This window comes from Protopterus annectens, chromosome 10.part0, assembly GCF_019279795.1.
Source record: "Protopterus annectens isolate FY-2018-M chromosome 10.part0, PAN1.0, whole genome shotgun sequence".
In the NCBI taxonomy this organism is placed as follows: domain Eukaryota; kingdom Metazoa; phylum Chordata; order Ceratodontiformes; family Protopteridae; genus Protopterus; species Protopterus annectens.
In genome coordinates, this window is record NC_056744.1 from 1,821,289,520 (window position 1) to 1,821,312,483 (window position 22,964).

The 22,964-nt window shown below is 42.3% G+C and overlaps 1 protein-coding gene across 6 annotated transcripts in view; it reads right to left on the reverse strand.

Moving 5' to 3' along the window:
* The window catches only part of LOC122814063 (serine/arginine repetitive matrix protein 2-like), a 1,651,944-nt gene that overhangs the window by 1,079,056 nt on the left and 549,924 nt on the right, over positions 1-22,964 (reverse strand). For all 6 annotated transcript variants that reach the window (XM_044086671.1, XM_044086672.1, XM_044086668.1 and 3 more), the window contains exon 7: positions 4,900-4,932. In XM_044086671.1, coding sequence (XP_043942606.1) covers positions 4,900-4,932 — 33 coding nt within the window. The remainder of the gene's footprint in view (positions 1-4,899; positions 4,933-22,964) is intronic.

Genomic DNA, 22,964 nt, shown 5'->3' on the forward strand with positions numbered 1-22,964 from the left:
ATTACATTAAAAGCATAAATAAATGTCCACTTAGTGTAGACAGGGTGTCAAACATAAAACAGTTTTCAAAAAAGTAACATGAACTTGATAAAAGTAACCAAGAATGTCTTAGTGAAGATTCATGAACCTAATCAAGTGTAAATACTGTTTGTTTCCCTTAAAATACATTTTAGCAAACAACTTTTCATAGGGTAAAACAAAACTCATACAGAATCTTGTGATTAAAAAGAAAATAAAATGAAGTAATGCTTGCAACTAAGTATATACAAATATAATATCCATTCCTTAACAGAAAAGGTAGTAAGGAATACACATCTCTAATGCATAATGAAGAATCAATGAATAAATAAACAGTGCAACTCAACTAGGAGTCTGCAATAACCGGAATTTCAAAGGCGTTTCTAATAAAAGAAATGTTATTTCTAATGTTAAATAACCGAATATGTTTATTTCTGTGTTAAAAATCTAACACAGAAATTGCTTGTCATTTCAACGCCAACAGAATGCAACGACAGTATATGAAAAATAATTTTTTTTTTTTTAAATGTTCCTTGAGCAATGGGTAAAGCACCAAGCTACGATAACACTTTCTAAGCTTTTAGTATGCACAGTTGTAGCAGCCAAAACAAGTCAAAATGCAGCTGTTTCAGAAAAAATATGGCAAGGCATTGCGTGGAAGACACGTCTAAATCAAAACAAACAAACCGCCGGATTCACAAGCTGGTACTTCATTCAAGAACCATGCAGGTACTAAGCATGCGAAAAAGGCGGATAGCCAAACAAATGAAAAATCAGTTCACAATCGTGCCCATGAATACGGCACATTGTTCCGCAATTGAGTTTGTACTGTGTGCGAAAAAGGTAATAAATAAAGTAGCAGAAGACAAAAGAAAGAAAGAAACGCAACACCTAAGTAAATCCACAGCTGTTGGTGTTCAATAACATTAACAATAGGTAAACATAGCACTTCAAAATACCGTGGGTCTAAACATTAAGATCTCATTGTTGCTTACGCAAAAAGGTGTATGTGTCTAGAAGTAAGCAAAAATCAAGTCAGACCACAATGCAGAACCCGACAAAAATAAAACATAAAATCCTGAACGAAACTATGCAAAATGAAAATACAAATAAAAACAATAAAATAAAATAAGGTATGGGTCAAAGTACAGTGAAGCGCTGCAGAGGTCAGAAAACTAATGTTTCTCAAGTTAAACATTTGTGAATTAAGGTTTAAAAACCAGACTTGAGGTTTAAGTAATGATGAAAGTCGTCTTATCTTAGCAGGTTTCTTAACTTTAAAACACAAGTCAAAGAAGTAACTTCGTTCAACCCTAGTGATGTGTAAGAGTTCATTTTAAGTTGCCAAATGAGTTCCTTTTTTTCTAATTGTTGGGGTCCTCCTCTTTCATCTGTAAGTACCTGGTCTATAACTTTAAAAAGGAAAGCGTGAGAAGGGTTGTTATTACAATGTCTTGCAAGGGCGTTAGTCTTGCTCTTCTTCCTAATGTGGTACGTGTGTTCGTAAATTCTCTAAGTTTTCTGTCAGTCTTCCCTATATAAAAGGCAGGGCATGACTGGCGCACAGCTAAATACACCACTGATTTTGAGTTACAATTGTAACGACCCTTTGCTTTAAACAGACGTTGCTTCACTATACATGTGGACCCTGTAGATATAAATTTACAATAGTTGCATGTCTCACATTTGTATGTGCCTTCAGGTTTGTCCCCTATTTAACCTGTTATCATTTTTAGGAAGGGCAGAAACCTCAAAAACATTATGGAAAGACCTTCAATAAAGCATACTAGAACTGAAGGCACATACAAATGTGAGACATGCAACTATTGTAAATTTATATCTACAGGGTCCACATGTATAGTGAAGCAACATCTGTTTAAAGCAAAGGGTCGTTACAATTGTAACTCAAAATCAGTGGTGTATTTAGCTGTGTGCCAGTCATGCCCTGCCTTTTATATAGGGAAGACTGACAGAAAACTTAGAGAGATAATTTATGAACACACGTACCACATTAGGAAGAAGAGCAAGACTAACGCCCTTGCAAGACATTGTAATAACAACCCTTCTCACGCTTTCCTTTTTAAAGTTATAGACCAGGTACGTACAGATGAAAGAGGACGACTCCAACAATTATTAGAAAAAAAGGAACTCATTTGGCAACTTAAAATGAACTCTTACACATCACTAGGGTTGAACGAAGTTACTTCTTTGACTCGTGTTTTAAAGTTAAGAAACCTGCTAAGATAAGACTTCTTTCATCATTACTTAAACCTCAAGTCTGGTTTTTAAACCTTAATTCACAAATGTTTAACTTGAGAAACATTAGTTTTCTGACCTCTGCAGCGCTTTGCTGTACTTTGACCCATACCTTATTTTATTATTTTTATTTGTATTTTCATTTTGCATAGTTTCGTTCAGGATTTGTATGTTTTATTTTTGTCAGGTTCTGCATTGTGGTCTGACTTGATTTTTGCTTACTTCTAGACACATACACCTTTTATGCAAGCAACAATGAGATCTTAATGTTTAGACCCACGGTATTTTGAAGTGCTATGTTTACCTATTGTCAATGTCATTGAACACCAACAGCTGTGGATTTACTTAGGTGTTGCGTTTCTTTCTTTCTTTTGTCTTCTGCTACTTTATTTACTACCTTTTTCGCACACAGTACAAACTCATTTGCAGAACAATGTGCCGTATTCATGGGCACAATTGTGAACTGATTTTTCATTTGTTTGGCTATCCGCCTTTTTCGCATGCTTAGTACCTGCATGGTTCTTGAATGAAGTACTATCTTGTGAATCCGGCGGTTTGTTTGTTTTGATTTAGACGTGTCTTTAACGCAATGCCTTGCCATATTTTTTCTGAAACAGCTGCATTTTGACTTGTTTTGGCTGCTACAACTGTGCATACTAAAAGCTTAGAAAGTGTTCTCATCGCAGCTTGGTGCTTTACCCATTGCTCTAGGAACATTTAAAAAAAAAATTATTTTTCATATACTGTCATTGCATTCTGTTGGCGTTGAAATGACAAGCAATTTCTGTGTTAGATTTTTAACACAGAAATAAACATATTCGGTTATTTAACATTAGAAATAACATTTCTTTTATTAGAAACGCCTTTGAAATTCCAGTTATTGCAGACTCCTAGTTGAGTTGCACTGTTTATTTATTCATTGATTCTTCATTATGCATTAGAGATGTGTATTCCTTACTACCTTTTCTGTTAAGGAATGGATATTATATTTGTATATACTTAGTTGCAAGCATTACTTCATTTTATTTTCTTTTTAATCACAAGATTCTGTATACGTTTTGTTTTACCCTATGAAAAGTTGTTTGCTAAAATGTATTTTAAGGGAAACAAACAGTATTTACACTTGATTAGGGTCATGAATCTTCACTAAGACATTTTTGGTTACTTTTATCAAGTTCATGTTTCTTTTTTGAAAACTGTTTTATGTTTGACACCCTGTCTACACTAAGTGGACATTTATTTATGCTTTTAACGTAATAAAACTTTAAATGTGAAGGTATGTCAGTGGGTTCAATTAAGGCAGCTGTTTGTAATTTTGTAACACACACCCCTTTTTTTGGGTTTTAAATTGTGTTTGATGATTTTTTCCTTTGTCTGAAGAAGTCTTCCTACTAAGGGAGACGAAAAGTGCTTTATTTTTACATTTCCTAATAAACCTTTGGAGTTTTACACCTGCTGGTTCGGAACCTTTTGGTTTGTTTTTTGACAGTTTGTTTTTCTTCAGTTTTGGAATCTAAAGTAGCAGTTGTCAGGGGCTGCGAAAGCGCCTCAATGAGAACCGGCGACTGGCTTAGGAGAAGCTTCATCGTCTGTTTTGGGCCTCGGTTGTTTTTCTCTATCCCGTTCCTTGCATTTTTTGTAAACTCCGGTAGTCGGATGGCTATCAAACGACATTTCAGGATAATTAAACCGGCTACCAAAATACTTTAAAGCAAAACTCTTCTGACGCTTAATAGTGCGTTGGTTAAATCTAGCACAAAACTGACAACCAGTAACGTTATCAGGGCCTACGCAAGGAATACAGTAAGAATGAAAATCCTTATGAGGTATTTGCTTTCCACAAGTAATACAATTATTAACTTTTTCTGACATCGGTCTGAAGCAAGAAAAAAAAAAGTTTCCCCAATGGGGTACTTAGCTTTATTGAATACTTCGGTTCTGAAACTCAAACACAAAAATTTCAGGAGTCGGCCGACCGGCACTTGCGAACTGCTACTGCTTCAGGCACCGCACAGCAAGAGAGACTGAAGAAAATGGCGTCGGCTGCTTCTTTTATACCCCTGACGACAGGGAAGGGGCGACAGCAGCTGATGCAGGACCCAAGACTTTGGATTCAGGCTGGCTGAGGGCAACCTGTCAGCAGGATTCCCCTAATGTAATGACTGCAACAGTGAAACACGAAGAACATCGCAGTACAGGGTAAGGAACAGTCTTGCAGGCTAATTACTAAGGAATATGGCCAGCAGCCTGCTGTAAAACCATCTTCTCAAACAGGGTGGGAAACGTTCTGAAGCAGCCACTGCAGTGTTTGGTTCAGCATCTGCATTATGGCTGACTATCACAACCACAAAGCAATGGAATGGTGTTAATACAAGGGACACTACGTGGGCCCAGCAGTTCCCACTTTCGGCTCAGCTTAATTTAATTACCAAGTAATGGCCACTGTGTCCTCTGTAAGGAAAAATACACTGGAACGAATTCCATACACTGCAACACAAGCTGCCTGCTCTGAAAAAAGTTCTACACTAGAGAAGAGCTGAGAAAAATGTAACATACTGGGACACATTCACTGCCCTGTTGGTTTGGGTAAAAGACAGATAACATCAGTAGTCATGGTTAACTTACCTGTGCTTCTTCTTCTTCGACTCTGATTCAGACCTGCAAAACAAAATATAAACAAAGTCAGACTGCAAGGATTTACAGCTTCTACATACAAGGTTCCCACGACACAAAATGGAAACAGTTGATGTTTGGCATGCGATACAGCATTAATTACTGCTTTGCTTGAGAAATTTCATACTTATGTTACCATGCTTTATTACATATAAAAATAATCTAAAGTGTAACCTAAGGTCACTTCTCAGGAAGCAAGCGATACCTCTAGTTTGACGGCACCAAAGACTTGTTCTCAAACAAACATGGCACAAATCTGTGGTCATGAAGAGGAGAATCCAACATAAAAAGGAAAGCCAGAGAAAACTCTGAAGAAGTAACTGCCAAGTGGTGGGTCTCCTAATCAGATCCATGGCAGAGAAAGGGAATGTGAGGCCAGTGAAAATGTTCCCACTGGGAAACAGGACTGAGAAAAAAACATCAAAATTCAAAAGGATGACTGAAAACTTTCTTCTGAGAGGTCTTCTAGGGAGAGGAGACAAAATGTGCACCTTACTTATTGCAAAGGCCAGTTTCTGAACCTTATTATCAAAAATATCCACCCCCACACTAAAAATACTTAGGAATCTTTGCACATGATAATTTACTATTACACTGACCCTACTGAATGAAAAAAGTACAGTTGTTTAAAGAAACTTACAGTAACAGTAGATGCCTGAATGATCATTGCTGCAGTAGCCTTAGCTAAATGGGTTATATCCTGTCAAGGATACAAGAGCCAGCTAACTTCCAAAGCTTCAGGGAACCTTCCACATTCCCAAACTATCAGGCAGCTTGATCAGAGGTGACTAAAAGACATGTTGGGCCGCAAGACCTTCAGAGTTTTTCTGCCAACAGACAGAGGGAGGCTGAGCCCAGAAAAGATGATTGAAGGAATAAAAGCACACCCTGGCATAAACACACCAAAACTAAAGGAGATGGAGGCAGTGGCTACTGAGGCAGTGAGCACCTGAGCATCAAAGGAGATGGAGGTAGTGGCTACTGAGGCAGTGAGCACCTGAGCATCAAAGGAGATGGAGGGAGTGGCTACTGAGGCAGTGAGCAAAGGAGATGGAGGGAGTGGCTACTGAGGCAGTGAGCAAAGGAGATGGAGGGAGTGGCTACTGAGGCAGTGAGCAAAGGAGATGGAGGGAGTGGCTACTGAGGCAGTGAGCAAAGGAGATGGAGGGAGTGGCTACTGAGGCAGTGAGCAAAGGAGATGGAGGGAGTGGCTACTGAGGCAGTGAGCAAAGGAGATGGAGGGAGTGGCTACTGAGGCAGTGAGCAAAGGAGATGGAGGGAGTGGCTACTGAGGCAGTGAGCACCTGAGCATCAAAGGAGATGGAGGGAGTGAGCAGCAGAGCATCTACTGTTACGGTAACTTTACTTAGGCAACTGCACTTTGTTCAACATACTAACCACTACTTCAGTAGCCTTAACTATATGGTAGGTTACCCTAGCTTATATTTGGGAGATGGAAGGGGACAAGCCTGGTAGCCTCTGAAAAATGGCCCTCGCAAAGCTTGATCTAGACGTAGAGAAGGAATCAAGCTTTTAGTGCTTTGTAAAGGCATGTACAAGTCAATAAGGTTGCAACTTCCAGAACACTTCTAGAATCCAACTCTTTCCAAAAACCCGCTGATGAAGCCAAAGTGTTGGTAGAGTGGGTCTTGATCCTGCCTGAAAATATTTTGTTGTGCTAAGTATAACAGGAGGCAAAAGCCTAAGACAACCACTTGAAAATTGCTGCATTAACAAAGCCTGTTCTTACCTTCACAAGAAAAGAAAAGATCCTGTGATCTGAAAGATTTAGTCCTGTCAAGATTTCCAGACTTGTGTTACTGGATGTCCAAGGTATGGAGTATCCTCTCTCCCTCATTTTTAAGATCAATAAAGAAAATGAGGGAATGGATAGTTTGGTTTAAACTCTGGTACCACCTTCAGGCATAAAAAACAGACTAGGTCACTAGAAAATCAGGTAAGAGCTGAGTCGTCATAACAGCTTGCAACTTGTATTCTTGCAGAGATCAGAGCAATCACTAAACTGTTTTCCATGTTAAGAACCAAGTCAGTCATATCTGCAGGTTCAAATGGAGCAATTGTTAGCTTCTCTAATACAAATTTAAGACCCCAAGAAAGGGCCTCTTTTTTTGGAGGCTTCTTGCCCTTTTCAAAAACCTTTTGACAATAGAAAGCCTTGAAAGAGGAAGATCCAGGGACAAACATGCTGAAATGGAGAGTAAATCAACACTGATGGAGGAGTAAGAAAGGCTACAGAAAGTAATTTACCAAATATTGTAAGTACAGCTGTGTGCACTTACATAAATGTAGATGTTCCAGTGTATTCACTGTTGCAGTCATTACATTTGGGTTATCTGCTTGCAGTAGCCCTCAGTCGGCCTGATTATCAAAGTCTTGGTTCCTGCGTCGGTTGCCATCTAATATTCTGTGACGTCAGGTGCAGAGGTAAAAAGCATGCAGCCGACACCGTTATTCAGTTCTTCTTGCTCCAGATGTCAGGTGCCCCCCTAATGGAAAGCAATTAAATATATATATATATATATATATATATATATATATATATATATATATATATATATATATATATACGTATATATATATATATATATATATATATATATATATACATATACATATATATATATATATATATATATATACACACACACACATTTTTAAATAGAGTTGCTGGCTACTGAGACTTGTCTGCATATATCAACTGGACACAAGCTGATTAAAGTATATTTTCTCTGCACTTATTTAAGATTGGAGTCAGTAAATATTGTGTCTGATTCACTAAATATTGTGTCTGTAGTTATCTGAGCTCACTGAAAGTTGTTAGACTGCTTTGAAATTCCTTTGTTAGTGTTAGTTAGTTTAGGGGTTTCTGCTAGCATTAAAATCTGTGTTGGTTACATTTCTAGTAATCCTTTTAAATCGAGCTGCTGGCTACTGAGACTTGTCTGCATATATCAACTGGACACAAGCTGATTAAAGTATATTTTCTGCACTTATTTTAAGATTTGAGTCAGTAAATATTGCGTCTTGGATTCAGTAAATATTGTGTCTCTGTCTCTCTGCAGTTAGTTCCCCACCCCCCCTCCCTGTTTCCTGTTGTGGTGTTAATCTTGGTGGCTTTGGAATTGCCCGCCCCTGCTGTAAATCTCTTTTTGCACACTCCTCCTGGACCCATCTCATTTGCTCACTCAACTGAGTACAGTGAGATCATATTTTGATTTTGGATACTCTTACCAGTCCCATCTCCTCTGCGGTGCACTTGGGAAGGGCATTCCCCTACAGTATCTTAATCTGCTCTGTTTCCTCCATCTCAAAAAAAAAAAAATTTGCACTTTATCTGCCTTACTGTATTTGTTTCTCTTCCTACTTTACCTTATTTTGCTTTTGCCTCTTTTAAAAGTACTCAATTAAATTTATTCTGCTGCCTTTATTACTGCTGGTTAGTAGCCTGATTAAATTGTAACTGTTATTCTAAGGCCCTTGGTTTAAGCACTTGGGCTTCAAACCAGTTGTTTTACATTAAGAAGGTTTGTGGTCTGCACTGTTGTGGCAGGACAGGTAGCTTACGTCCTTCTGAGTTGGGAACTGCTGATTGAAGGCTCAGTGTGTCTTATTCTAAACGTGCATTAGATCTGGGTTAAGGACTTGGGCTTCAGGCCAGTTATTTTACATTAAGAAGGTTTGTGGTCTGCACTCTTGTGGGAGGAGAGGCTAATTCTGCCCTTCTGAGCTGGGAATTTCTGGTTAAAGGCTTATTGCGCATGCTTACTTGAAGTGTTTCTTTCTGAAATCGGTACTCCTTGTTTGCTGTAGCACAAACTAGATTCTGGCCGGCTGAATCTAGCTTTGTTTGTATGACTTGTGCACTGACCCAGGCAGTCTTTTTTGGAGAAGGTTTCTCTGTACCCTAGTGGCAGGAATGTGCAGTTATAACTTATCTGATTGAAGACTGCTGGAACAGGGCTCAGTTTTAAGCTTAACTGGTTAATTGGGTAAAGTGTTGTTTTGATTGTATCTGCTCTATTTTCTGGGGGAAAAAAAAAAAATATATATATATATATATATATATATATATATATATATATATATACACACACACACACACACACACACACACACTTGTTTCTCGCCTTTCTGAACTAGTATAACCCAGTTTTCATGTTACTGCTGGATCCAGGGCTGTGTTACAAGTTTCTGTGTTGCCATTACCTTACTTGGATAGAAGGAAGTTTCTCTGTTCACCTGTGAGAGAGGGGAGCTTTGTGCAGCCTATCTGTCCCTGGAGGAGTGGTTTCAGCCCAGAAGTTGGTAGTTCATTGGCCATTTTGGGCTAATTTCTATCTCTTTCACTTCCCTGCTATAAAAACCTCATTTGCACAGTTTTTACGCTTGTATTCCGCTCAGCAAGTGCCTTCCAGTTGTTCTGCAGAGTCTACAGCAGCAGAGAGACAAGAGTGACTTTGGAGTGATTAAGTATCACTTTTCTGCATTTCTTGCTGTCTTAACTAATTCCACCTAAAACGCCAGTTTTTTTTTTAGCGAATCTGTGATTTAAAAAGTTTGTTATTGTATACAATTCCGCACAGCTCCTCATGGTGTCCTGCAGAGTGATACAGGCAACAGACCCAAGAGACACTTTTCCAGATTTAAGTATTTTTTTTCTCTTTTTTTGCTCAGACTGCCTTTTCCCGTCTAAAAAGTAAATTTCTAACTGATCTGTGCTTTAAAAAGTTTAAATTGCATTTGCCTTCTGCTTTTTACAGTTTTTGCACTTGTTTTATATCAATTTAAGTCGTTTTTGTATTGTATAACTGTTGTAGGCTACACACTAAAGTGCGCTAGCCTGCTTATATCATTTACAGTGTTTTCTGTGTGTTTTTCTGCTGTTTCCTGAAAAAAAAAACAAACAAAAAAATATTCTCTTTTCCCACCTTTGCTGAACTAGATTAGTCCAGATTTCAGGTTTTGCTGAATTCCGGACTGTGGTATAGTTTCCTGTGTTGCCCATATCCTTACTTGGATAGGAGGAAGCTTCTCTGTTCACCAGTGAGAGTGGGGAGCTTTGAGCAGCCTATCTGTCCCTGGAGGAGTGGTCTCAGCCCTGAAACTAGTACTTTATTGGCCGCTATGGGTCAATTCCTATCTCTTTCAGTTTCCCTGCTTTAGAACCCACATTTGTGCGGTTTTGCACGATTTTGCGCATAGCGCAGCACCGCTTAAACGGGTTTAAACTATTCCCGGCTCCACAAAGTCTGCTCTTCACTTTTTCCCTTAGAACTGTTCTAAATCTCAAAGTAAGCACTCTATTTTCATTCTAAAGCCCTGCAGTTGCTCGTATAAGTAATCACTAATAAACTAAAGCACTACACCCTCTTATACTCCCTTTAAGTACTTGGCTCCCTATTGGTCCTTTTTGATCAGTCAAAAAGTAGTTCCTTATACTATATTCTGGTATGTCCAAAAATCAGTTTCGGGTTTCCTCTCCAGTCCAGCTGATGAATCTGGGAATCTTGAGGCAATGTTACAACTGCCTTATGTACACAGACCACACTCTCCTCCTCCCAACAAGTACAAATATATGTGAGAGATGCAACTATATAGCCAAACTGGAGGCCGAGCTCTCTCAACCCAATACTGGCGCAGTCAGTCAGGAGGAGAAGGCAACCCACACACCACAAATCCAGTCTCACATAGACCTATCGCAACAGAAAACCAAACACAAACACACAAAAACATGCTCGGAGGCTCTAAATAAAAATCTGCCCAAGCAGCAGAGACCTCCAAAGCAGACATCCAAGCAACCGCTACCCCACAACAATACCCACGTATCACAGTCAGTGTGCCACACAGTCACAGCCCTTAAGGCTTAACAACACACCTAATACACTTGTAATAGGTGACTCTATTGTCAGACACACTGACGTCCCACTCACCAGGCTGAACAAGGAGAAGGTCACTGTAAGCTGCCTGTCAGGTGCCAGGATCCCCCACATAACACAAGCACTCAGGTCACTCCAAAGCAAGTACAAATATGACTCCGTCATTGTCCATGCTGGTGTGAATGACCTGAGACGTACCTCCCTGGACTACATGAAAAGAGACAGAGGAGCTCTCTGATCATGTAGTCCAGGCCGGTATGACCCTGACCTTGAGTAGCATCTTACCCTCACCAAGAATGATGCCACAGTACAAAGACAAAATGATCAATTTTAACAACTGGCTAAAGTATTGGTGTCATTCAAAGGGGATCCAGTGTCTGTCAGCCTGGGATGACATGCTCGACAAGCCACGTTGCTTCGCTAGAGACAGCTTGCACCTGTCACTCCTGGGCTTTCGAATACTGGCTAAGGCTCTTGCCACCCCCATAGTGTCTTTTTTAGGCAAGGCTCAAAAGACAAACCCACCTCCATAGACAACACAAAGAAAAAGAAACTAAGGGTAATGCTGAACGCCAGAAGTCTAAACCTCAAGATGCACACACTCGAGGCTCTCCTCAGTATGGAGAATATCTATATCTGTGCAGTAACAGAAACCTGGTTCAAGGCTCCCGAGAGCACCCCAGCACTACCAGGTTATACCTCATACCATGCTTTTCGGCCCCAAAACTCTGACAGAACCACAAAAGGAGGTGGGAGTATCCATATTCATCAAAGATACCCACACCTCCAGGTTAGTGGCACTGCAGGAAGCATCGGAGACAATCCATGTGCAACTAACAGTGGGCAAAACTGCCTTTCAGTTTGTAGCCTGCTACAGACCCCCCTCCCAAACTCAGGAACCCCACTCGGCTTTCCTGAGAACACTGGAGAATATGAAGGTCTCTCCAAACACCATTATATTGGGTGACTTCAACTACCCAAACAGACTGGGAGCACTACTCAAGTCCCAACACCCTCATCCAACGGTTCCTAGAATTTATAAACTCAAATGCTACGGAACAACTGGTCACCACTCCCACAAGAGGGGCAAACATATTGGACCTGATCATCACCAACATGGGGACTCTATGTTCCATACCAGAGGTATACCCCTCATTGCTAAGATCTGACCATAAATTAATCTCACTGGACATCCATATCCCGTCCCCACCCCCAGCCAAGAAAACCACGGTGAAGAACGTCTCAAAAGCAAACTTCACACTTCTCAAAACCGAGGTGGAATCCTTCAAAGCCCCAGGGCCAGTGGAAAACACGGCCCAAACCGCAGAATCCTTTACAAACGCTTTCTATGGACACCTACAGGAATGCATGGATCGTGCTATCCCAAATAAAACCAAGACTCATTCCTCTAAAGGCAGGAGACCTGTCTGGTGGGCCACAGCCATAAATAAGCTATACAACAGAAGGAGGAAGCTACTACATGATCGAGCAAAATCCCAAAAATGGAAGGCATCTCTGATCAGTACTAGCAAGAAACTATGATCCCTCAAAATCATCTAAGACCAGCGTCGAAAGAAAAATTGCACAAGATGCTAAAGATAATCACAAGGCCTTCTTTAGTTATGTCAGGAACCTGGGAGGCAACTCCCAGATATGCTCCGAGTTAGTTCAAAATGACAAAAAATACACTGAACCCACAGACATTGCCAACATCCTAGCAGACAGGTTCAGTGCAAACTTCTCCCCCCCTTCCCCCCCAAAAGAGCAAATGTCTATCCCAACAGAGTGTAGCCTCCCTGACATCACAGATGCACAGGTGAGAGCCGCCCTCTCCAAAGCAAAAAACACAGCATCAATGGGACCAGACGGTGTCCCGGGCTGCGTCTTACACGAACTCCAAGAAGAACTGAACCCTCACATAAAATCACTGTTCAATCTCAGCCTTACTACAGGATATGTACCCAAGGAATGGCATACAGCAACAGTGGTCCCACTCCACAAAGGTGGTGCCACAACGGACCCCGGAAACTATCGCCCTATAAGCCTGACTAGCCTGGTCTGCAAAGTTATGGAGCATATCATCATGAAACTCAGACATTGGGAACCTCCAAACACTGGATCCTACCCAATTCGGCTTTGTTAAGGGCAGATCTTGCCTCTTGAACCTGGTCGACTTCTTTGAAACAGTCACCAAGGCCATAGATGAAGGGAAGGTAGTCCACACAGCCTACCTGGACCTCACAAAAGCCTTCGACACAATACCCCACTCGGGCATCATAAATAAGCTCACCAGCTTAAATATCAACCCCTATGTCACAAGATGGGTTGCAAACTGGCTCAGGGATAGAACCCACATGGTCAGAATTGCAGGTGCCATGTCAGACTCTAAACCAGTTACATGTGGCATCCCACAAGGCTCAGTCCTGGGACCTCTCTTGTTCAGTATATATTTCTCTGAGGTACAGGCTAACATGGGAGAACTATGGCTGACCAAGTTCGCAGATGACTGCAAACTGGGTGCCATAATCGACTCGCCGATTGACACAAGCATCCTCCTAAAGGGTCTCTCAGAGACGGTAACTGGTGCCAGAGCCATGGCCTAAAGCTAAATGCCAAAAAGTGCATAGTCAACCCCTTCGGGAAAAACAAAGTGCCCACAAATTACCACATAGGTGGTAATCCATTAAGTACGGAAAAAGTAATTAGGCATTTGGGGACCCAAGTAGACAGCAATCTCTCCTTTGACAATCACGTTGCCAAAGTGGTTAGAAAGACCTTCTATATAGCCCACCTTATCACGAAAGGGTTCACATCTAGATCGAGAGGTCATTGTGCCCCTCTACTCATCAGGCCCATAATTGAATACAATGCCCCATTTGGGATGTACCTTACCAGACACCTGCAGCAACTGGAAAGACCCCAAAAGTACCTCACCAAGAGGATCAAGGGACTCAAAGATGCCCTACACAGTTAGGCTAAAGAAACTCCAGCTCTACTCAGTTGCTTACCGCCTACTCAGAGGCGATCTGTGCCTGACGTATAAAGCCATGTCCAACCCAGAATTAATGGACATGCTCCACCTCAGGAAATCCAAATCCCTTAGAGCTACACACTCCAGGGACTTAAACCTCAGTACAGAAATAAATAGGACATGCTGGAGGGACAGATTCATATCCCAGAGGCTCCCCTCGCTCTGGAACAAAATCCCAATCCATGTTAGGCAGAGTCCCTCAATGACCCTCTTCAAGAGAAATCTTGACGAGTGGATGGGAGATCGTAGGTTTACCCCTGGGATCACTTCTGTGTCCCTACTAGACAGAGGCACAGTAAACTAACCTCAAAAGGGCTATATTCTGTGACCTACTATACAGAGGCACAGTAAACTAATCTAAAAGGGTGGCGAAAGCCAAACACTCTGGCAGATAGCCTAGTCCAAGCTATGAACCTATATATATATATATATATATATATATATATATATATATATATATATATATATATATATATATATATATATATATATATATATATCCACAAGGTTATACCTCCAACAAAAAAGCAAATACACCAAAAAGCTTTTAAGTACAGGTACAGCCAAAAGAAGTCGGAGGGCTGGAGGGAGGGTAAACCAGGACTGCAACAGTGAATACACCCAAACATCTACATTTATGGTAAGTGTACACAGCTGTACTATGTTCTTCATGTTTCACTGTTGCAGTCTTCACATTTGGGTAGATTCCCAAAGCTAAGGATGAGAGGAGGCAATTAGATAGCATTAGGACCAGCTATAAGGCACTGCAAGACTGCAGTGGCAAAGCCAGCTCTGGATTTAGAGAAAATTTGGCAAGTTATAATGCTTGGTGAAAGTATGCCCAGAACTCCAGGTAGCAGTTTGCAGGATTGTCCCTGCTAGGAACACCTCTGAGGAAGTCTGTAGAGGTAGATGCAGCCCTGGTTGAGTGTGGTCTTATCCCCTTGTGGTATAGGTTTTCCATGGTGTTTATTGCAGAAATGAAAGCAGTGGCCTATCCATTTTGAAATGGTTTACTTTGAAATAGCTTTCCCCTCTGCAGCAAATGCCACCAGCAGTTCAGATTTATTTTGAGGTTTAGTCCTGTCCAAGTAAAATCTAAGTTGTCTGTGCACATCTAAGGAGTGCAGTATCTGTTCCCCTTTGTTCTGTGGATTAGAAAAGAAGGTTGGCAAATGAATTGATTAAGAGCCACACTGGATACCACCTTGGGCATGAAGGAGGGATTGGTCCTGAGGAACATCCTGTCTGCATGAAAGATGATGAAAGGCTCCACTGCCATAAGGGGCCTGTAATTCAGATAACCTTCTTGCTGAAGTGATTGCTAAAAGGCTGTTTTCCAAGAAAGGAATTTTAACTCTGCACCTGCAGCTAGCTCAAAAGGAGGAAGAGTGAGTTTTTCCAATATAAAGTTAAGGTCCCAGGCTGGAGTTGAGGCTCTCCTGGGTGGTCTTAAGTTTTTGGCTCCTCTGAGGAACTGCCTGAGCAGTGGATGAGAAAAGAGGGGTGGGTTCTGTGCTGTAATGAGCTGAAATGGCTGAGGCATGAATTTTGATGGAGGAAAAAGAAAGGCCCTTGTGAAGCATCTCAGTTAAATATTGAAGAATCTGAGGTAAACTGGGTGCAGCTGTGTCCATCCCTTGAGTTTGGTTCCAGGCACAATCTTTTAAATCATAAAATGTTCTAGTACTAGGCCTTCTTGCCTCCAAAATGACATCCAGCACTTGTTTACTGAAAGATGGAAACGGAGAGATTAGGTAATTAGCCAGGCTGCCAGGTTCAGGGTTTGAAGCTGAGGGTGCAGAATCTGTCTCTCCTGCTGTGACAGCAGGGTAGGGGTCTGAGGCAGGTGCCATGGAGCTAACAGTGACACTGTGCAAGAGGGGGTACCAGTGTTGGCGTGGCCAATCTGGTGCAATCAGTTTCGTCCTTGGTTTGTCCTGTTTGATCTTTAGTAGTACTTTGGAGAGGAGAGGCAGAGGAGGAAAGGCATAAACTGATAGATTTTTCAAGCTGAGGACAGAGCATCCACTTACCAAGCTTGTTTGTGGGGAGCCCTTGTGCAGAATTTGTCCAACTGGTAGTTCTGAGGGGAGGCAAACAGGTTGAAAATCTTTGGTTCCAGTTTCCACTCATGTGGGTCCATTAGATTTCTACTTAGTTCGTTTGCCAATGTATTTAGTCTTCCTGGCATGAACTGATCCTGTAGATGCACTTGGTAGCCCAAGGCTGTGTTCCACAGAGCCATGGCTAGTCTGCAGAGGAGGTATGAATGGGTACACCCCCCTGCTTATGTACCACATAACAGTGGTGTTGTCCGTCTTTACCATTAATTGTCCTGGAAGAATGTGGTCCTTGAAGGCTGTCAGAACATTCTGTACAGCTAGCATTTCTTTTCGATTGATATGCAGGTGCATTTGACTTGGGTTCCATTTGCCCTGAATGCACTTCCCTGACAGGTGACCCCCCCCCCCCATGCATAGTCTGATGCATCTGCTGTTAGGGTTTGGAAGACAGGGGGTAGAGTGAATGGTAGACCTCTGCCCACCAAAGGAACTGTAGGCAAGGAATGATAGGAGTCATTGCTTCTAGATCCTGAGAATGTTGACACCATAGGCTTTTTAGATTAACAGAGTTTACTCGTATGCAGTTTTAGAATTAGTAGAATGCAGGAGGCCATGAACCCCAAGGCTTGCAGTATTTTTGCCTTGCAGATAGCAGGGTTTTTGTGGCCATTAGTTTGAAGTAAGTTGTCAAATTAATTTGTTTCTCTGGCATGAAGAAAGACATCTGGGAAGTTGTTCAAGCTTGCTCCCAGGAATATAATTTGTTGACAGGGTACCCGATGTGATTTCTTTTCGTTTATGGTGTACCCCAGACAAGTTAGCACCTTTTGTACAAATGACAGACTATTCAAAAGTATGTCCTGGCTTTCTGTCTGAATTAGACAATCGTCCAGGTATGGGTATATTTCAATATTTCTTTGTTTGCAAAATGCAATGACTGGAGCTAGGCACTTTGTAAATACCCTGGGTGCAGTAGATAAGCCAAAGGGCAGTGCATGCAGCCTGCTTTGAAGCGTAGGTATCTTCTGCAAGATTCCCTGACTGGGATGTGCAGGTATGCTTCCTTTAAATCCAGTGTTGCCAACCAGGCATCTTTGCCTATCATGGGAAGCAACTGGTGAAGAGTTAGCAACTTAAATTTTGGAATCACCAAAAAGGTGTTTAGGATAGAAAGGTCCAGGATAAGACACCATGAGTTGTCTTTTCTGGGTACCAGGAAAAGTCTTGAGTAGAAACCTTGCCCCTTTTCCTCTTCTGGTACAGTCTGAATAACCTTTAATTTTGAGAGAGAACTTGGTTTTGAGCCTCTGCCCACTGATTTGGGGGTAGATCTGGCCAACAGTTTGGGGTTGGCAACGCGTGGAAGTGAAATCTGGATCCTTGGGAAACTATATTTAAAACCCATTTGTCCTGGGTAATGAGTTCCCAGTTATTTCCTTGCACAGCAATTTTTCCCCCTAAAGGAGCAGTCAGTTGAGAAGTGCTTGGAAGTTTTAAAGTTAAGCCATTGAGACAGCTTACCATTTGGGGGGGGGGGTCTTACTACTCCCAGATTTGGAAGTGGGAGCCCCCCACTGCTTAGTCCTGTGCGTACCCTGGGGATGTAGCCTGGGTGTTCTGCTGGTTCTGGGTTTGAATTGAGAAGGCCTGGAAGAGACGGGAAAGGACCAATTATTTGAGGGCCAATGCCTACTAAATCTTGGAGGCTGCACTTGTAAGAAATTTTTAACAGTTTGCATAGATTTAGCTTCTTCCTCCATCTTAAGAACAACTTCTGCTTTGTTGCCACACAGGCGGTCCTGATTAAAGGGAGCTTCCAGCAATTTAGCTTTAACATGATCTGGCAAAGATTGCTCCTTATGCCAAGCATGCCTTCTAAGTACAGACCCAGTGACAGCAGCCCTGCAAGATACCTCTAGTGAATCAAAACCACATTGCAAAGTACGTTTTCCAACCTGTTCAGCAGAATGCATTAAATCCTGTAAATCCTTGTTTTCAGCACAATCAGGAATCAACATAATTTTTTGTTTAAGCAATCTAATAATATGCTGCTGATACTTTAACATATCAAACTGGCAATTTAAGGCCCTGATGGCCAAGGTTGAAAAGGTGTATACCTTCTTGCCCCTTATCCAGGGCCCTGTAATCTCCATCAGAGAGGGTAGGATTTTTGGCAGTGGTAGCCTTAATGCCCTTGGGTCCCTGTGAAATGGTCTCAGGATCCGCAGTAGGATTTTTAAAAAGGAATTTATGACAATCAGGAACCCTGTAATAACTATAAGGTTTTCTGGGAGCAGGAGGCAGAGAGTCAGGGGCCAAGCTGGATTCCGAAAAGGCATCAACAACAATGTCCAGCACAGGAGGGATAGCTAAAGGCCTGTGTTGGGGTAGGAGTAAGTAATCTCTAAGCCTCTTTTTAGAATCAGAGTAATCCTGGCTTTCCCAGTGAAAATGCTCCCTAAGAGTATGCAAGGTTTCACCAAAAGAAAAATCCTCTGGGGGAAAAGCAGAGGGAATAAAGTCCTCAGCATCAGAATCCTTATAGGTAGATAAGGGTAAATCCTGGTCAGAGGAAACAAATTTCAGAATCCTGGTCAGAAGTATCATAAGCAAAATCAGTACTAGGTTTCTTAGAGGGGGAAGGTTGGCTTCTCCTGATTAAAGTAATAAGGTCTTCAGCCATTCTTATTTGTTTTTTAGGCACAGAGGCCCGACCATGCAGTCTGGGCGTCGGTTTTCTAGGCATGGTTCCAGTTTTAGGCCTTGAAGAAGAAGATGGCGTCAGTTTAATATGCAAGTCAGTAGGCTTGAATACACCCTCAGAAGCCGGTACCAATCCAAGGTTGAGACATCCCTGCAGGTTCCACAGTTGAAGCATCTCGCGGCATACCGGACTCCAAATGGGTCTTAGTAGAGGCCTGCGAATCTGAAGTAGCGGGTATCAGGGGCTGCGAAAGCACCTCACTGAGTACCAGCGAACTGGCGACTAGCTTAGGAGAAGTGTCGTCGGCAGCTTTAGACCTAGGCGGCCTGTGTCTGTCTTTATCTTTCCGTTTTTTCGGCATGTCGGGTGGCTTACCGAAGTCATATCTGGATAATTGAATCGAGTACCAAAACACTTAGAAGTGTAAATATACAGACGAATAGTTCATTGTTTAAATAAGGCAAAAAACCTATAGCGAGGTACGTCATGGTCAGGGCCTAGGCAAGGAATACAGTACAAATTAAAATCTTTATGAGGTATTTGCTTTCCACAAGAAATACAACTACTGACTTTTACTGACATCAGTTTAGAGCAAGAAAAAGTTTCCCCAATGGGGTACTTCGCTTTAGTTGAAGACTTCGATTCTGAAACTCGAAAACAAAAAATTCAGGAGTCGGCCGACCGGTACTTGCGAACTGCTTCTGCTCAGGGCACCGCAAGAAAGACTGATGTAATGGCGTCGGCTGCATGCTTTATACCCCTGACTACCCGACGTCACGGAAGATGACAGCAACTGACGGAGGACCCAAGACTTTGATAATCAGGCTGACTGAGATCTACTGCAAGCAGATAACCCAAATGTGATGACTGCAACAGTGAAACATGAAGAACATCTAGCCCCGAATGGGTGCTGGTTATGTTGTTGTTGGCACGGATTAGAAATAATTTTCCATTTGCTAATATCTGATTATATAACAAATAGCATAAGACTCTTGCCTCAGTTACCTGTTGTACGATATCTGATTGACTCTTGCCTCAGTTACCTGTTGTATGATATCTGATTATATAACAGCATAAGACTCTTGCCTCAGTTACCTGTAGTATAATATCTGATTATATAAATAGCTTTAGACTCTTGTCTTAGTTACCTGTTGTATGATATCTGATTATATAACAAATAGCGTAAGACTCTTGCCTCAGTTACCTGTTGTATGACATCTGATTATATAGCAAATAGCATAAGACTCTTGCCTCAGTTACCTGTTGTATGATATCTGATAATATAACAGCATGATAAAAATCTTGGCTCAGTTACCTGTTGTACGATATCTGATTATATAAATAGCTTTAGACTCTTGCCTCAGTTACCTGTTGTATGATATCTGACTATATAACAAATACCAGTTGTATGACATCGGATTATATAACAAACAGCATAAGACTCTTGCCTCAGTTACCTGTTGTATATCAGATTATATAACAAACAGCATAAGACTCTTGCCTCAGTTACCTGTTGTATGATATCTGATTATATAACAAACAGCATAAGACTCTTGCCTCAGTTACCCGTTGTACGATATCTGATTATATAACAAATAGCGTAAGACTCTTGCCTCAGTTATCTGTTGCATGTCTTCAGTAAAAGACCCTGTCATCTAGGCAGTCAGCTGAAATTGATTGGAGCTGAGGTATTAAAAACACACCTGATCTTATGTCATTAGATCCATTCTGTGAGGAAGCATGAGGTTAACTGCCGCTGGCCACTTCCAGAAGGGAAAACCACTTGATGCCTGGGCCAGTAAGAAAGACACCACAATGATCTTGAGGGATTCCTTCGGAGTCGAGAGGCAAGCAGGCTGATATTGCAGAAAGGTGTACTTTCACTAAATAGTTAAGTCCACTTTTATCAGTTGACACACAAGAACGAACTGGGGGGGGGGGGGATCAGCAATGCAAGGGTCCCTTCCTCTTGTCTAGACACCACTTAGTAAATCTTTCCCATTTAGCTAAATATGATTTTCTTGTTGTAGGTTTCCTGGCCTCCCTCAGGACTGAAAGCATGCCCTCTGAGTAGTGGTGTCTGAATGGGATCAAAAGTTTATCACCCACAGTGTCAGGGACAACATTTGCAAGTGTGGGTGGAGGAGAGTTCCTTTTTCTTGTGTCAGAAGGTCCACCTTGTGGGGTAACTTGTAGTGATTACCCTTGGCTACATTGTGAAGTAGGGGGAACCAGTGCTGCCTTGGCAAGTAGGGGGTCACTAAAGATTTTCGGTTTGTCCTTCATGATTTTCCAGAGGACTTTATGAATCAGTGGAAAGGGGGCGTAGGCATAAAGAAACTTCCCCTCCCAGGAAATGTTGAAAGTGTCTACTCTCCAGGTCTGCAGCTGCCTGTTCTGGGGGAAGGTGAACAGGGCTATTGGAGGAGTGCCCCACTGGTGGACTATATCTAGGAAGACTGTCCTAATCCAGCATCCATTCGTGTTGTGGAGAGGATGTCCTGCTTAGGAGATATGCTTGCTTGCTGTCCTGTGAGGGGATGTAGGTTGCCTGCAGGGACAAGTTGTGGCGAGAGGCTAGACCCCATACCAGCAGGATTAGTCTGCACAGCTATGCCTTTGTCCCTCCCTGTTTGGTGAGGTACCACATTACAGTGGTACTGTCTGTTACTTTCTGAAAAAACCCTGGTAGAAGCGGTGGGGGTAAAGATTTTTAGAGCTAAGAAGACTGCTGCATTTCTCTGACACTGATGTGTTTGGCCTTCAAGGAAGGGTGCCAGTTTGCTTGAACCTTGTAAGATACCACTCTTGCTCCTGAACCTGAGGCATCTCTATGCATTACTTGGTTCGGGGGGGGGGGGGTTGAAGTCAAAGCCCCAGGTTTAGCTGGACTTGTTATATCCACCAGCTGATTTCTTTCTTTCTTTAGACAGGGAAGGAGGAGAGGGAATACTTGTTTCCAAGTGATTCAAGTGCTGGGACCAAATGTTTTTGAGGTACCACCGTAGCTTGCGCATATGCATTCTGGCCAGTGGTAGCATTGGGATGGTTGCTGCCATTAAGCCCAGGAGTCGAAGGAATGGTCTTGCAGTAATTGTCAGTGTGTAGCAGCTCCTTGAAATGGGAGGTCAGGGACAGGACCTTGTCCTGCGGGAGAAAGGCCTTCATTCTGTCCGTTTGGAGTCTGCAACCCAGACAAATCTTGTCCAGGTCTGGGTTCGAGGAGGATTTTGGAAGGTTGAGGGTGAACCCTAGAATCTGCAGATGGGACATGAAGTGCAGATGATTTGAGAAGGTATCTTTTGACTCTGCCAGTATTAGGATGTTGGCCAGATAGGGGTAAATCCGAATTTCCTGAGTTCTGCAGAAGGCAATGGCCAGGGCCATGCATTTTGTGAACACTCGAAAGGCAGTGGACAAACACAAAGGGCAAAGCAGTAAACTGGAAATGAGAGGAAGGCCCAGAAAAACGCAGGAATCTTCTGTGGGAAGCTCTGATGGGTATGTGTAGGTACGCCTCTTTTAGGTCCAAGGTGGCCATGAAAGCCTTGGCTGGTATGAGAGGTAGCAGGGTGGGAAGTGACAGCATTCTGAAGGTGGCGACCTGAAGGTAAAGATTTATGAGGGAGAGGTCTAAGATGGGTCTCTAAGGACAGTCTTTCTTGGAAACCAGGAAGAGACGGGAGTAGAAACCCTTTACTTCCTGTCCTGAGGGAACAGGCTCTATGGTACCCAGCTTCAGCAGGTCCGTCAGAACCAGTGGAAGGAGATGATGTTGGTTTTTGGGGGTGTATGGGATGCCTCTCATAGGTGTTTTTTCTTTCCAGAAGAGGAAATATCTTTTTTGCATTATGGATAGTACCCACTGGTCCGTGGCTATGGTTTGCCAGAAGGGGAGGCAGTGGGAAAGGCGTGCCGAGTGTGGAAGGGGGGGGGGCAAGGCAGTCACGCATTGTTGGGGCCTCCTCTGTCCTGAAAGGGTTATCTAGGCTAAGGATGCGGGGCAGCAGGTCTGGACGTAGTGGGTCTTCTTGGACCTCTTCTAGATCTGGAAGAGTAAGTACCCATCTGGGTAGGGTTTTGTCTTATAAAGGTGGCTTTAGCTGGATAGTTTCTGTAGTACTTGGGAATGGGGGATACCAGTAAATGTTTTATGTCCTGCAATTCCTTACTTTTTTTCTTGCAGATTGTTAAAAAGATCTGCAGATTGTTTTCCAAAAAGGAAACTGTGATCCAGGGGGGCATCCAAGATCTTTGACTTGATGTCTTCTAGGAGATTCTGAAGTCTCAGCCAGGAGTATCTCCTGAGAACTGGAGCA